Source organism: Neofelis nebulosa, chromosome 4 (genome assembly GCF_028018385.1).
Source record: "Neofelis nebulosa isolate mNeoNeb1 chromosome 4, mNeoNeb1.pri, whole genome shotgun sequence".
NCBI lineage: Eukaryota > Metazoa > Chordata > Mammalia > Carnivora > Felidae > Neofelis > Neofelis nebulosa.
The window spans coordinates 165,541,203-165,555,386 of record NC_080785.1 but is presented as its reverse complement, the minus strand read 5'-3'; the positions used below and the strand labels follow the sequence as shown (position 1 = coordinate 165,555,386).

General features: G+C 61.6%; 1 protein-coding gene across 2 annotated transcripts in view; it reads right to left on the bottom strand.

The window, feature by feature from the left end:
• Positions 1 to 1,014: 1,014 nt before the first annotated feature.
• MLLT1 (MLLT1 super elongation complex subunit) overlaps positions 1,015 to 14,184 on the bottom strand; it is a 68,159-nt gene continuing 54,989 nt past the window's right edge. For both annotated transcript variants that reach the window (XM_058728283.1, XM_058728282.1), the window contains 6 exons: positions 9,273 to 9,360; positions 6,919 to 7,027; positions 4,732 to 4,831; positions 4,293 to 4,364; positions 4,017 to 4,088; positions 1,015 to 3,786 (listed from right to left, as the gene is read on the bottom strand). In XM_058728283.1, coding sequence (XP_058584266.1) covers positions 3,658 to 3,786; positions 4,017 to 4,088; positions 4,293 to 4,364; positions 4,732 to 4,831; positions 6,919 to 7,027; positions 9,273 to 9,360 — 570 coding nt within the window. In that variant the 3' untranslated portion in view covers positions 1,015 to 3,657. The remainder of the gene's footprint in view (positions 3,787 to 4,016; positions 4,089 to 4,292; positions 4,365 to 4,731; positions 4,832 to 6,918; positions 7,028 to 9,272; positions 9,361 to 14,184) is intronic.

Here is a 14,184-nt window from a genome sequence, read left to right as displayed (position 1 = left end):
CAGAAGCCGAGGGAATTCACTGCCGCTGCTAATTCCTCAGGCTCAAGGACCGTGATCCCAGATGGACCCACGGGAAGGAGGAGGACGCTACAGACACACGTCCGCACTTGTAGGAGCACGTGCCTGGGCCTGAGTCTCAGAAATGCGCCTACGTGCCCTCCCACAGGGAGGCGGACTCTCCAGGGCTGCCTCACCTGCCCGTGGGGACTCTGTCCGCAGCACCCACGCCACCCAGTGCTTGCGACGCCTGGCCTGTGGCAAGCCCTGCTGCATTCTCAGCCCCAAGTCGTCCTTCACTGCGTCGTGGGGGCTGGGAGCCGTGGGAGCCACTCCAGATCCTGCTTCGGGAGCGCTGATCAGAAACTGTCCCAGAAGACTCGCAGAATCTTTCTCCGATAGGAAAGATAGGGCAGGGGAGGCCATTGCCCTGATGCTGGAAGTAGAAATTTTGGCTACTGCCAAGAAGAAAGGCTCCTGAGGTTCCGGTATGGCCAGCCGTCTCCCTTGCACCTGCCGAGAGCGGGGTGGAACTTTCACAGTGGCCGGGCTGCTTACGTGGGACCCCGCAAGAGCTCAGTCTCCTCGGGGCTCACTCAGCTCTGCCACATGGGGCCCTAGGCAAAGCCCACCGTGGGCAAACCAGCAGACAGGCACCCCAGCTCTCAGCAGAGGTGGTCTTTACCCACATTTTTCTACCTATCTCACCCTCTATCACCTAGCTGTCCACCCATCCTCCCATCCTGTGAAGTCAGGCTTGTCTTTCAACCCCAACCTTGCCCCTCCCCCCAAGGAAAAGAACACACGTCAAAAGCCGGACCCGAGGCCACATTTTCCACCGTCATTCCCCTCTTGGATTTCCAGTAGTTCCCGACTGTTCCTCCAGGATGCTAACCTTGCTCACCGCCCCCCTCCCCCCATCCCCACTCCTGCTGCCCAGGCTGGATGCCAGCCCTCTGTCCTCTTCCCGGTTGTACCAGGGGGAATGAAGCGGACGCATAAGGCTCTGCGCGTAAGTCTGCTTTCCCATCTGACTTTATTTCACTTTTTTTTTCTATAAAACTCCTCCATAATTTCACAATTTAACAAAAAGTTTAAAATTCAGGACAGAAACAATCCTGTGACTTATTACAAACACGACTCTCCTTTATTCCTTTTATCCAGGAGTTGGTCTCAGGCCGATGAGTGTCCTAGTTCCTAGTGAGACACATTCTTTGTAAAAACCCTTATGGGTAAGAAAGGTATTCGATACCTTTTGCTTTCAGGTGTCGGTTTACATTTTGTTCAGGAGATAGCAAAACACAGGGATTTGCACTGGGGGCAGGGGACTTAACACTAAACACGCGGCAATCACAAAGTGCCGGCCCCTTCCTATGGAAGCGTCCCCAGAGCCCTTGTGGGCCCAGCTGCCGGGCAGCTGGGGGTGGGCCGGGGAGGGGGGCAGCTGGGAAGGCTGCGGTCAAGGCCCTGGTTGCCTGGCACGTCCATCAGGTGATCATGGGGCCAGCACTGGACCCAGAGCAGCTCTGGGGGACAGCACTGGGGCCTTCTGGCCAGAGGAGGTAACTGAGAAATGGGTTGGTGCTTCTGAAGGCCCCAGAAACAGCAGGAGGGGCCAGACGCTGCTGCTACTGAGGGCAGGCCGAAGCCCGGCCTTCCTCCAGCTGCTTCCTGGGGACAGCCCGGCTCCAGACAAGAACGCTGCCCGAGTCCGGTGTGGAGCCCGGGAGGGCCTGTGGCCCTTCCCAGGAGATGCTCCGGAAGGGGAAGGCCTGGCGCCCTGGGGCTCAGGCTCCCGGCCATGGCCCCCAGCAGCCTCTGTGCAGAGGGCCGGGCAGCTGCTGCCTTTCACATAGCCCACGTCAGGCTAGTTCCTTCTGTCCACTGTCTTAGAGTTTCCAGAGAAGAGAGGTGCCCCACTTTGGAGTATTGTTGGCCTGCCTGGGGAAGGGGACCGTGACGGCACGGAGCCTGCCACACAGGCCCGCCCTCTTCCTAATACCTCAAGGCAGTGGGGTCAGGAGAGAATCAGAGCAGATGGCGAGGAGTCATGGCGGTTTCCTCTGAAAGTTCTCGGGCCTTCCCGGCAAGTTCTGGGGATTTCACCAGGGAGGCTGAAATTTGGGGAAACCTTGGAGGCAGGTCTCCCCAGGGAGTGTTTAGGGTCTGCCTGACAGACGGAATCGGGGACACACTAGTCGGGACCCACAGGGAAGGGGAGCTTGGCACTCCCCGCATCGGAGCTCCCGACAGGCAGGGAGGAGAGGCCCTCTGAGGGTGGGCTGGGGAGAGAGGGTGAGCCCACCTCGGGGCCCTGGTCCTTTCCCCCCACACAAGTCAGGGCGGGGGCACTGGGGGATTAGAGGCTGAGCAAACAGGACCCCAGCCCCCAGGAGCCCCACCCAGGGTGGGCTAACCCCATGAGGGCATTCTGGCTGAGAGGGTGGGGAGCCAGCTTGGCCCTCGGAGAGTCTCAGGCATGCGAGGAGTCAGGTCTCTGGACTGGCGTTGACTCGAAGGGGTGGGACGCCAGGACGCCAGGCCCGAACCAAGAGAGGGGGTGCCCGGGAGGGCCTGCTGCCGGCTGGGCCCTGGCTCGAGGGGCTGGCTCTAAGTCCTGACGCTCCTCAAAAAACTCCACAAACTATCTCGTCTTATTTGGCAAAAGCTCATTTTTTCAAAGTTCGAAGACTCCAACGACAGAAAGGAGGAAGAGGACCCATGGAAGGAGGAAGAAGACGAGCCGTGGGGGCAACACACGACATGGCCCGTGGCTGGTGGAGGCCAGGAGGTCTGCTCCTGGAGGCGGCCGCCGGTCTGACCAGGCGCCAAGTGCGCGGAGGCCCCTGGGTGCCGAGGCCCCGCTGCCCCGTCGTAGTGTTCGCCGGCCCTCGGCTGGGTCCTCCGGGCCACGGGAGGACGAGACATCCTTGGAGCCGCGAAGGGCGAGTCCTCCCCTCGCCTCTTAGAGGCGCCGGCGATGCTCCAGCTGGGCCTCCGGCCCCGCGACAAGACCAGTGGGAACGTCTTAACCTAAAAGTCCCGCCTTACTCACCCCCCACCCCCCACGTGCACTGCTGCCACGGAAACGCACACCCGGAAACCGCTCTGGTACCTACAGTGCATACACATACACTAGAGAGAGAACTGTACAGACAGAGTCCCAGCACAGTGAGAGCCCGCGGGGGACTGCACCCGGCCTGGCGCGGCCCTGGGGCACGGTGGGTGTGTGGGAACCGTTGGGGGAGGCTGGAGGCAGTGCCCCGGCTGCTCAGAGAGGCCAAGGCAGTGAAACCATGCCATGTGTCCTGCGGCGGAGTAGGGCCCCCACCGCGGGCCACGTTTCCTCCCCTCCTGAAGTGAGGCCTGGTGCTGCCTTCAACACAAGCTGCTTCCCGAGGGGGGCCCAGGTGACGGCCCCTGAGTGTTGGGGAGCAGCGGCGCCGGCCTGCCCCCCCTCAGCCTCAGGGCTCCCGATCCGGTGGTGGGGAGGGGGGGCCGGGAGCCGACGAGGAAAGTGCAGCTGGCCGTGCGGGCCGAGGACAGGGCGGTCACTAAGGCAGTGCTGCGGGCGGGTGAGTCGAGAGAGAAGAAGGAAGGCGGGGCCTGGGCGTGGCCTCCGGGGCCCCGGGTGAAGAGGGCCCGGCACCCGGCCCAGGGTCATGTGGCCACGGCCTCCAGGTAGCTCTGCAGCTTACGCACGGTAGTCTCGTCCAGGGAGAAGAGATCAAAGTCGAAGGTGGTGTTGGTGACGTTGAAGTGGCCGGTCTCCTCAATCAGGTTTACGATCTGGAAGATGGGGCAGGGCAGGCGGCTTAAGAGAGCAGGAGGCTGGTCTGGGGCTGGGGTGGCCCTCACCCCTCACCCCGCCCCCTGTCAGGCTCTGAGGGAGAAGAGGAGGAGAAGGGCTCCCCGGGAATGTCCCGCAGCATGCACGCCTCCAGGGCACCCCCTGCCCCAGACGCATCAGAGAGAACCGCGGGGGGGGGTGGGGGGGGGGGGTGGGGGGGTCCCCGCACCTGTTGCAGCACGTTGCGCTCCCTCAGGGCCATCAGCCTCCGGTGCAGCTCCACCAGCTCATCCGTGTAGGCCTGGGGGTGACGGAGGGGCGCTCAGCCGGTGGCCGCAGCCCCACCCTGCCCACAGTCCCACCCATCTGGGCCCAGGGCACGGGAAAGAGGAAGGCCTCAGGCACCCCTGGGTGAGGCTGGGACAGGGCACAGGCCAGAGGAGTCTGTCCAGCTCCGGGGGCCCAGAACTTCCCTCCCACCACCCGCCGGGCCCCAGTCGTCCACCTTGTCGTAGGTGCCCCTCTTGAGGATCTTCTCGGGCTTGCTGCAGGACTCTGGGCTCCTCCGGCCTGACGCCTGCAGGGCAAACCCAGATCTGCTGAGCTCTTGCCCTCACTCACCTCCTCCCCCAGCCCGCTGGAGGCTCTCCCACCCCCCTCCAGAGCCTGCCTGGAGCCCTGGGGCTGGCTCCCGTCCTCCTTCTTCTGACCCTGACTCTAAAGGCAGCCAACCATGGGCAACAGATAGATCTCTGGGGTCTGGGGGGAACCAAGCCTCCCTCTGCCCCCACCCTCAGTCTCCATTCCTTGGAGACTACAGTCCACATCCCGCAGCCCTGCCTCCAGGACATGAGGGCTGAAGCAGAGACCTGCTCACCCAACAGACCACCTCCTCCTCCTCCTCTTCCTCTGAGTGGGGGCCACCCGGGCATCCCCCAGCTTACCTTGCTGTTGGGTGGGGGTGGCTTCTTGGAGGGAGGGGGCTCCCGGCTGGGCAGGCAGGAGTCGGCACTGTTGTCACTTTCACTGTCACTGAAGCTCAACCTGAACACAGGACACAGCACCCTGTCAGGCCCCCACCACCTGCTGCTCTGGGGACCTGCGCTCCCGGATCCTGCCCTCCGTTCTTGGTTCGGCGCTCCGCTAGACCCCAGGAGACCAGCCTCGCTCGGCACAGAGCCCCAGAGCAGCACGCTGGCACTCTGAGGGGCTACGTGGGGGCTCCAGGGCCAGCACACAGCCCAGTGTCGGTCTGCCGGTCTCACTCCTGAGCTCAGCTCTGCTGCTGGTGACCCTGCAGGCAGAGCCACCTGCGGCAATCTGCCCAGGGTGAAACCTCGGCTCCCACCTGAGCTGACGGCAGGCTTCTGGCAGGGACGTCAGGCACCCTGTGCCTGGGAATAAGCATTCAGGCTGTCTCAGGGGAAGGGTGTGGCGGCTCGGGGTCACAATCCCCAGCACGCATGAACCTATAACCCCGTCTCTCTCACTACATCTCTTCACACAAGATATGTCGGCCCGTCCGTCGCCTTTAGCCCTCTCCAGAGTCTCTCGAAGCATAGTGAGAAGGTGTGGAGGGAACTCATCCGTGGGAAGAGTCTCCGTCCGGGACCCCCAGTCCCTGGGGACACCCCGGCCTTGCCATAGTCAGGAGGAGTCCCCCAGGCCTGCCAACATCTACCACACGGCACATCCACCTGCTGCTTTCTCCTTCTGCCTGAAACAGGCCTCCCCACAGAACGCAGCGCACGAAGTACCCGGGTACACGGTGGCCAGAACCTTGGCCCTGGGGGCTCTGGCCTCACTCCTCCAAGGTCACGGCTGTCCTGTCCTCGGAGGGGCTTCTCCCACAAGAAGCACCAGCCCCGGGGCCCTGCTGTTCTCGGGGGGCCCAGGGCCTGCTCTCTCCCAGACTCCTGCAGCTGCAGGTCTGCCGTGGGCGGGGGGGGGGGGTGGGGGGGTGGGGGGGGAACAGGCCGGCGGGAGGTCTCCTCGTTGCCCAGGTGGCACTATAGTGTCCCCCACGCCTGCGGGCCCAGCAGGTAGCACCTCCCGAGAAAGCAGAGGGAATAAGGTGGGGCTGTGTCAGCTCACCCCAAGCAGCCACAGTGCCAGCGTGACCCCTTCCCTGGAGCCCCAGGAAGCCCCTGAAAAGGACACTAAAGGCCCTTCCGCACATCCGGTCCCCGTGCTGTGCCGGGAGCCCCTCAGGACCGGACTGACACGTGTTAGAGTTCTCAGCATCCCGCTCCCAGTGCCGCGCACTGCCAGCACACCGGGCGGTCATTCCCGTCATCCCCCCGGCCCGCGCCCCAGTTTCCCTTACCTGGAGGGTGCCGGCAAACGCAAGAGCCCGTTTAAGGACTCTCTCGGACGCAACTCTGGGCGGCGGGCTTAAGCGGCATGACTAACAGCACCACGGCAAGCACCCGTTGGGCGTCCCTGAGCCCGCTGGGTGCAGACCCAATGCCCAGCCCATCTGAAAGATGAGCCACTGAGGTCGCGAGGTCTTGGCCTCCCAGGCAGGAGGGACTATATCAAGACAGGGCCGCTGGCTCCCGGGTCTGCCCGTTCTGCAGGCCTGGCGCCGAGGCCGGCATTTGCTCTGGGCTGCAGGCTAAGAACACACAGCCATCCCTGAGGCGGGCCCGCTCCAAGGGTCCGGGGGCACCCAAAGGAGGAGCCTCAGCTCACCCCGCTCTGAGGAAAGGACAGATATCACCCTCCCTAAGCCAGCAGGCAGCCACAGCAGCTCCCCACGCTGGGGTGTGTGCCGGTCCCAGGATGGTTTCCGGGCCGCCCTCACCCCGGGCCACGCAGGGGCAGAAGGGTGAGGGGGAAGCGGCCCCCTGGTCCGAAAGCAGAGGAACGAGCCTCCCCCTACACCCTGAACCGGCCGTCAGGCTGCTGTGCGCTGCCTCACTCCCCTCTCGGCTGGTGACCGGACCTCCCTCCCTGCCCTCCCTGCCCTCCCTGCCCAGCAGGCACCTCAGGAGCCGCAGCTTGGTGGAACTGAGAGAGCACGCAGCCCCCAGGGGTGCCTCAGGTGGGGTGCTCCGGGGACACGCTCAGCCCGGCCCCGCCTCCTCGCCCCCTCACCCGCCCTGCTCGCTCCCCGAGGGCCCAGGCACCTGGAGTCCCTCCCAGCATTGGTCTTCCCAGAGGCCTCCTCGCCCGACGAAGAGTCGTCTTCGTCGGATTCCTCCGACTGCAGGTCCTCCACCATGGAGCGCAGGGGGCCTGGGGAGGGCAGCAGGGGAGGCAGGCAAGGGGACAGAAGCAGGATCAGGGCTCTGCCTGCACTCCACAGGTTCCCCTGCACGCCCGGGACCACGCGGCCCTTCTTGAAACCGTGACCCCCAAACACACCCACACAAACCTGCCTCGGAGGTCCCTCTGGCCACCTGAGGTCTGCCACCCGCCTCCAAGAGCTACCCCCGTGGCCACCCCCTTCCTGAGGGACCCCCTGGCTCCCCACCCCCTACCTTCCTGGCCCTGCTCGCAGGCTTCTGGCCCCTGGCCCTGCTCGCAGGCCTCTGGCCCCTGGCCTGCAGCGGGACTGCAGGGCCCCTCCATCGCCCAGGCTGAGGGGCAGCCCTCCTCTGCTCCGGGTGTGGGGAGCACAGCCTCTGCCTGGAGTCACGGCAAGCCAGCCCCGGCCTGGGAGGGCAAGGCAGCCAGAGCCGGGGGCACAGAACCCTCCCGGGCAGCCTGCGCCCCTACGCCGGCCTGCCCAGTCCCTCGGCAACCCCCTCCACTGCTCTGGGCCAACCGTCCGCTCCTCTCTCCAGAGGCCCACAGTTCCAGTCCCCTACAGACGGCATCTTGGTTTATATTCCTGTTACCAAGGCAACAGAGGGACACAAAGCCCTCAATTACCTTGGTCACATGATCCCGCTCGGGCAGGTTCCCCCTCCCTTCCCCATAGATAAGAACCCTTGGAGCGAGTGTGGGCTTTGAGCATCCCATCCCCCATTCCCCTCAGCGACTGCAAGTCTGAATTCCAGGCAGGCCATACCCTACCCCACCCCCCCCACGATCCACTCCCCAGCTCTCCCCAACCCTTGAAAAAAGGATTCTAGGCTGTGGGGGCAGGAAAATCTTGGCCCAGTTCACCAGAAGTAATGGTTCCAGTTTGAGGGTGGGCCCCTTGCTGCCCTCACCTCAGCACCCTGTGTGTGGGCTGGGGCCCCGAGACCCACCCTGCACCCAAGGAAGGCCCTCCCTGCTCTGGGGCAGCCAAGTGGGCCTTATGCCCTCTTCCACCAAGCCTCCCCGAAGGCATGAGGGAAGACAGAAATGCAGACTGCTGGGGTCTGAGCCTGAGTATCAGCCAAATTATGCAGCAAGAGCAGAACCTATCCTGCCCCATCCACAGAGAGCTTTGCTGGGGTGGGGGAGAGAATGGGAGCAGGGGTAGGGTAAGGATGGGGGTGAAGACTGGGGCAGGGGTGGGGTGAGGACAGGGATGGGGAGGGGTGAGGATTGGGGCAGGGGTGGGGTGAGGATAGGGATGGGGGAGGGGTGAGGGTGAAGACTGGGGCAGGGGTGGGGTGCGGACAGGGATGGGGGGGTGAAGATGGGGGTGAGGACTGGGGCAGGGGTGGGGTGAGGATAGGGATGGGGGAGGGGTGAGGATGGGGGAGGGGTGGGGATGGTGGTGAAGACTGGGGCAGGGGTGAGGTGAGGATAGGGATGGGGAGTGGGAGGATGGGGGTGAAAACTGGAGCAGGGGTGGGGTGAGTATGGGGAGGGGGAGGGGGAGGATGGGGGTGAGGACTAGGGCAGGGGTGGTGTGAGCACAGGGATGGGGGAGGGGGAGGATGGGGATGGGGGGGCAGAGGCAACAGTGGTCTATCTGGGATGGGCAGCTCGAAGGAAGGAAGGAAGGAAGGAAGGAAGGAAGGACAGACGGAAGGGAGGGAGGGAGGACGGACGGGAGGGAGGGAGGGAGGGAGGGAAAGGGACCCTCCTCCAGAGGCCCACCAGCAGCAGCACCTCATCAGCAAGGCTCCAAGCCTTTGTCACACAGCTGGGCAGACCCGCGGGCCCCGGAGACTGACCCCAAAGACGAAAGACCACCAGAAAGGGCCGCATCTCACACCTGGCTGGTGGTCAGGGGACCTGCTTCTGTTTTGTTCTTTCATATGGATCCCCTGAGCTTCCAAAAACCCAGGTCTGCGGATCTCCGGGGGCCATTCCTGGAACAGTCCGGGGCAAGGGCAGCCCAGGTGTAGGGCTCCCCCACCCTTTCCCACCACCCCCGCTGCCAGGAAGCTGTCAGTGAACTTTTATGGCAGGGGTAGCAGCGTTGAGACACGGGCGTGCCGATGCTCAGGCGGGGATGAGCCCCCACGTGAGTCGGTCGCGTGGGGGAGACCGTCGCGAACCCCTCGCATTCGGTCCAAACCCAGCACCCCACTGGCTCCAGGTGGGCGGCAGCTGCCTTTGCACAAGAAAATTCCCTTCCTCGTGCACCACGCACCTTGACTGTGGTTCTGAGACGGCTCGAAATCCGAGTCGGAGCTGGAGTCGGAGCTGGAGCTGGAGTTGGACGGGCTCGACTGGGCAGACTTCACCCGCGACAACAGGGACGGGCGGGACAGTGGGAGAGGAGACAAGGAGACTCTTTCAGTCCGAGGGGAACGAGCAGGCGATGAATGCCTCTGGCCTTCACCGAGTCTCGGCCCAGACCCCCACTCCAAAGCTCGCCGAGGCGCCAGACCCCAGCACCCCCTGCCTAAGGCACACATGAGCTGGGCTCCATGGATGGCCCAGCTCCCGGCTCCCCCCTCAGCCCCAGGATGCCGGTTAGCATTCAAAATGCAATGCAGGACTTTTCTTTTCCCACTGAGGGACTTGAAATTTCTAGCAGTTCCAGGAGAAGCTCCAGATCACACCTGCCTGGGCAGGGGGACAAGGAACTAGACAGGCCGTTGATGCAGGGCAGGGGGCGCTCCTCTGTTTGTGGGCCCTCCTCTGGTGACAGCATGCCCCAGCTGGTGTGGGCGGTGGTGGTGCCGCCACAGGGCACAGCTGAAGGGTCTGGACAAGAAAGGTGGGTGCAGAGACCCCCTTCTCATCCTGCCCGTTCCCATCACAGCCCATCCCAAGGCTGACGCATGATCAAAAGGCGTCTTCCTGCCACCACGTGCTGTCATCCACCGGGCACCTGAGGTCATGACGAGCATGTGTGCACATGACCAGCAGGTGAGGACACGGTGGCCTGTCACGCGCAGAGCCGGCCAGTCACACCCCTTCTTCCTCTTTCCTTTTTGCAGCCAGCCACCCCACACTCAGCCACCAGGGGGCAGTAAAAGCCACAAGAGGACACTAGATGGCAGATAGGATGGGAGGTGGGGGGGTGGTTAAGATGCCTGGGGGTTGCGCCCCTCTTGGTGGACAGGGACCTGGATAGGGACCATTTGCTTCAGACGCATGCAAGCTTGTGGCAGGGGCCTCCGGCCGTGCCACACAGAGTGCTGAGCCAGAACAGGGGCAGCGTCTGTTCCCAGGCCCTTGCTTTCTGCCAACAAGCTACTCCAAAGGGGCAGCGTGGTAAGCGTGGGCCAGGGCGCATAGGCCCCAAAGGGCATAAGAGCATAGTCTAGAGCTCAGAAGGTCTGCCTTGGCCCAGAGTGCCCCCAATGCATGGGGGGGTTGCTGCCTGAGACCAGCAAGGCTGTCCTCGGGACGGGCTATCCAGCCCTCTGGCCTCAGGATCCTCTGAAGGAAATGACAGCTTCAGCACCTGGGATCAAGCACCTCCCCTTGTCAAGAGGAGGGAGGGGGCCGGGAGACAGGCAGAGGCACCCAGCGGCGTCTGCGCAGGTGTCTCGGGAGAGAAGAGCCCAGAAGAGCCCCTGACCTGTTGGGGCAGAGGACAGCCCCTCTAGATGGTCTGTGGACCAGGGGCGGGCCCCAGCCCATGCAAGGGGCCCTAGGAAGGCACAAGTCTCCTCCTCTACAGACCCATGAGTGATCCAGGCTGCCCCAGGGACAGAATACTTTGCACCTGATGAGTTAAAGGAGTGAGTCCTCCAGGGTTTACCACCGTCTTCCAGAACCCACTCCCACCTTCCCGACGCACCCCTACTGATGTCCCCTACTCACCCACCTTCACACTGGCCAACGATGTTCTCTGGGAAGCCCTCCCTGGGGAAACCTGGCCTGGACTGCCATCAAGCACTGACCACTGAAGAGGGGCCATCCAGACCAGCATGACCCCACGACCCCCAGCAAGGGGCCCAGCTGGGCCTGGAGCCGCAAGACGCCTCCAGCATATAGACCCCTGAGTTCTTATTCTGGCCCAGGGGTGCTGCATTCTGACCCTAGCTTTGTCACCAGCATCCCCAGTTTTAAGCCTCAGTTTCCCGATCTGTGAAAGAGCGAGTGTGCCGGCCTCTGCTCAGTGTGTACGGGAGTGTGTGTGCCGGATGCTAGCACATGAAGGTCAACGCCAACTGTGCCAACGGACCTCTGGGGCACAGGCCTCGGGCAGGACTGGGCCAGGGACGTGAGAGCAGCAGGGGCTGTGGGGCGGGCACAGAACAGCAGGGCCACGTGCTAGACCAGGGGTGGCGGCAGCGCCCGGTAGGGAGACAGGTCGGCAGACTCTGGACACGGGGAGCCCCCAAGAGGCCAGCCTGGACCCTGCGTCAGAACAGGCGAGCGCTGGTGGTGTCCCTGCCGAGCAGTCGGACGTGCTTCTCAGAAGGACCTGTCCCTCTTCCTCCCACGCTAGCCCAGAGGGCAGGGAAAGGGAGCCCAGAAATGGTTTCAGCTAAGACAGCCCAGAGCAGGTGTGGGTCAGAAGTGCACAGGAGGTCACTGTGAGCGCTGCAAAGTGTCCTGGTGCTGAGGCCACACGGAGTGTCCAGAGGGAGGACAGAGGGCCTCCTGGGCCATGACTGGATGGGAGCCACTGGCTCAGGAACCCCATGGACCAAAGAGACCACAGAAAAGCCGCTGGAGGAGCTGAGGAGCTCGGCCCAGGGACTCAGACAAGGAGCTGCCCAGCTACCTCTGAGGGCTAAGGGGAGAGGCGACTCAGGGTCCACACACTGGTCAGAGCTTTCCGGTGGTGGCGTCCCATGTGGACTCCAGGGTCGATGGCCTGAGACAGTCAAGAGAGGACCAGGAGGCCCGAGTCTGGAAGGCTATCTCGCCGCCTCCACCAGACATCTGTGCCTCACTGAGACCCCAGGGTTGTCAAATGGCAGCCAGTCACGATCCGGCATCCTGTTGGTGGCTGGGTCTCACGCCTACGTGGACCTCAAGTGGCTAAGCCTTGTCATTCAGAAGTCTCCCAGGATACAGAGCCCAGGGCCACTCTGGGCGTCCAGCCAGCCCACTCTGAGCAGAAGCCCCCAGGTGCTCACGACGACCACACCAGGATGGCAGTGTGGTCACTGGGGCAGGACACACCATGCAGCTCAGGTGGGGTGCCGGGGGAGGCCCCCGCCTCTTCGCAATGCAGGTCCGCCAGCCCCGGGTGCAGAACGGCCTTGCTTAAAAGCGCCTGGGGTAGCAAAGAGGGACAGTGCCTTCTGGGTGTGACAAGTGCTGGGCACACGGCACTGCCAGTCCTGTGTGTGTGTGTGTGTGTGTGTGTGTGTGTGTGTGTCCCTAAGCTGGTGGGACGCACTGTTACCCACAGGCTCAATCATCGCCTCCACAGCCTCTGCCCCTGGAAGCCACACACTCAAGACATCGGTGCTGCTGACACCATCCACCCATGGCTTCGTCTCTGGGAGCCACTGTCAAAGTCCCTGTGGAGCTCTGAAAAGCCACACTGGAAGGCAAGCCTTCTGCTCCTGAGAGTGAATGGGGATTCATAAACACAAAAGGGACAGTGTGGAGGTTCCTCAAAAGATTAAAAATAGATCTACCCTATGACCCAGCAACAACACTGCTAGGAATTGACCCAAGGGACACAGGAGTGCTGATGCATAGGGGCACTTGTACCCCAATGTTTATAGCAGCACTTTCAACAATAGCCAAATTATGGAAAGAGCCTAAAAGTCCATCAACTGATGAACTGATAAAAAAAATCGTGGTTTATATACACAATAGAATACTACTTGGCAATGAGAAAGAATGAAATTTGGCCTTTTGTAGCAATGTGGATGGAACTGGAGGGTATTATGCTAAGTGAAATAAGTCATACAGGGAAAGATAGACACCATATTGTTTTTACTCTTATGTGGATCCTGAGAAACTTAACAGAAGACCATGGGGGAGGGGAAGGAAAACAAAACAAAACAAAAAGGTTAGAGAGGGAGGGAGCCAAAGCATAAGAGACTCTTGAAAACTGAGAATAAACTGAGGGTTGATGGGGGGTGGGAGGGAGGGGAGGGTGGGTGATGGGCATTAAGGGGGGCACCTGTTGGGATGAGCCCTGGGTGGTGTGGAAACCAATTTGACAATAAATTTCAGGAAGGAAGGAAGGAAGGAAGGAAGGAAGGAAGGAAGGAAGGAAGGAAAGAAAGAAAGAAAGAAAGAAAGAAAGAAAGAAAGAGGAGAAAGAAAGAAAGAAAGAAAGAAAGAAAGAAAGAAAGAAAGAAAGAAAGAAAGAAAAAGGAAGGAAGGAAGGAAGAAAGAAAGAAAAAGAAACAAGGAAAGAAAGAAAGAAAGAGAAAGAAAGAAAAGAAAGAAAGAAAGAAAAAGAAAAAAAAGAAAAAGGAAGGAAGGAAGGAAGAAAAGAAGAAAGAAAAAGAAAGGAAGAAACAAAGAAAGAAAAAGGAAGGAAGAAAGAGAAAGAAAGAAAGAAAGAAAGAAAGAAAGAAAGAAAGAAAGAAAGAAAGAAAGAAAAAAAGAAAGAAAGAAAAAAGAAAAAAAAAGGAAAGAAAAAAAAAAAAAGAAACACAAAAGGGCACTGTGGGCTAGAGCTGGTGATACTCAGCCCCCCCCACCCCTGCCATCCATCCAAGCACCTGTTCTCTGACCCCTTGAGCCAAACAGCACTCGGAGATGGGGCTGCCACCCGAGACCCCGGTGAGGTCTGGCTCTGCAGGCAACATTCTGCCTACTGGCTGCTTTGTGGCTCAAGCCATCTCTGACGGTGACCTTAAGAACCGCCTAGAAACGCTGACGTGGCAGGAGTCCCGAGCCTCCCACGGTGACAGGACCTAGCTCCCAGAGAGGGGCTCCAGCCAGTGCTTAGAAAACATCCAAACTGTGTGCACAGGAGGGGGTGGTGGGAGGTATGGGGAGGCCTCGGAACCCACCGAGGCTCAATGGCCAAAGAGCGGGATGAAGACGCTCAGGGACGCCCCACTGGCACCGGGAGGGAGTCCCCGATGGCACTGACCCAGCAGCGGCCAGGAAAGGGGCAACGGTGACACGCAATCAGCCACCGGGACCCTGGCCCGTGCAGGGGGCTGCCCAAGGAAGAC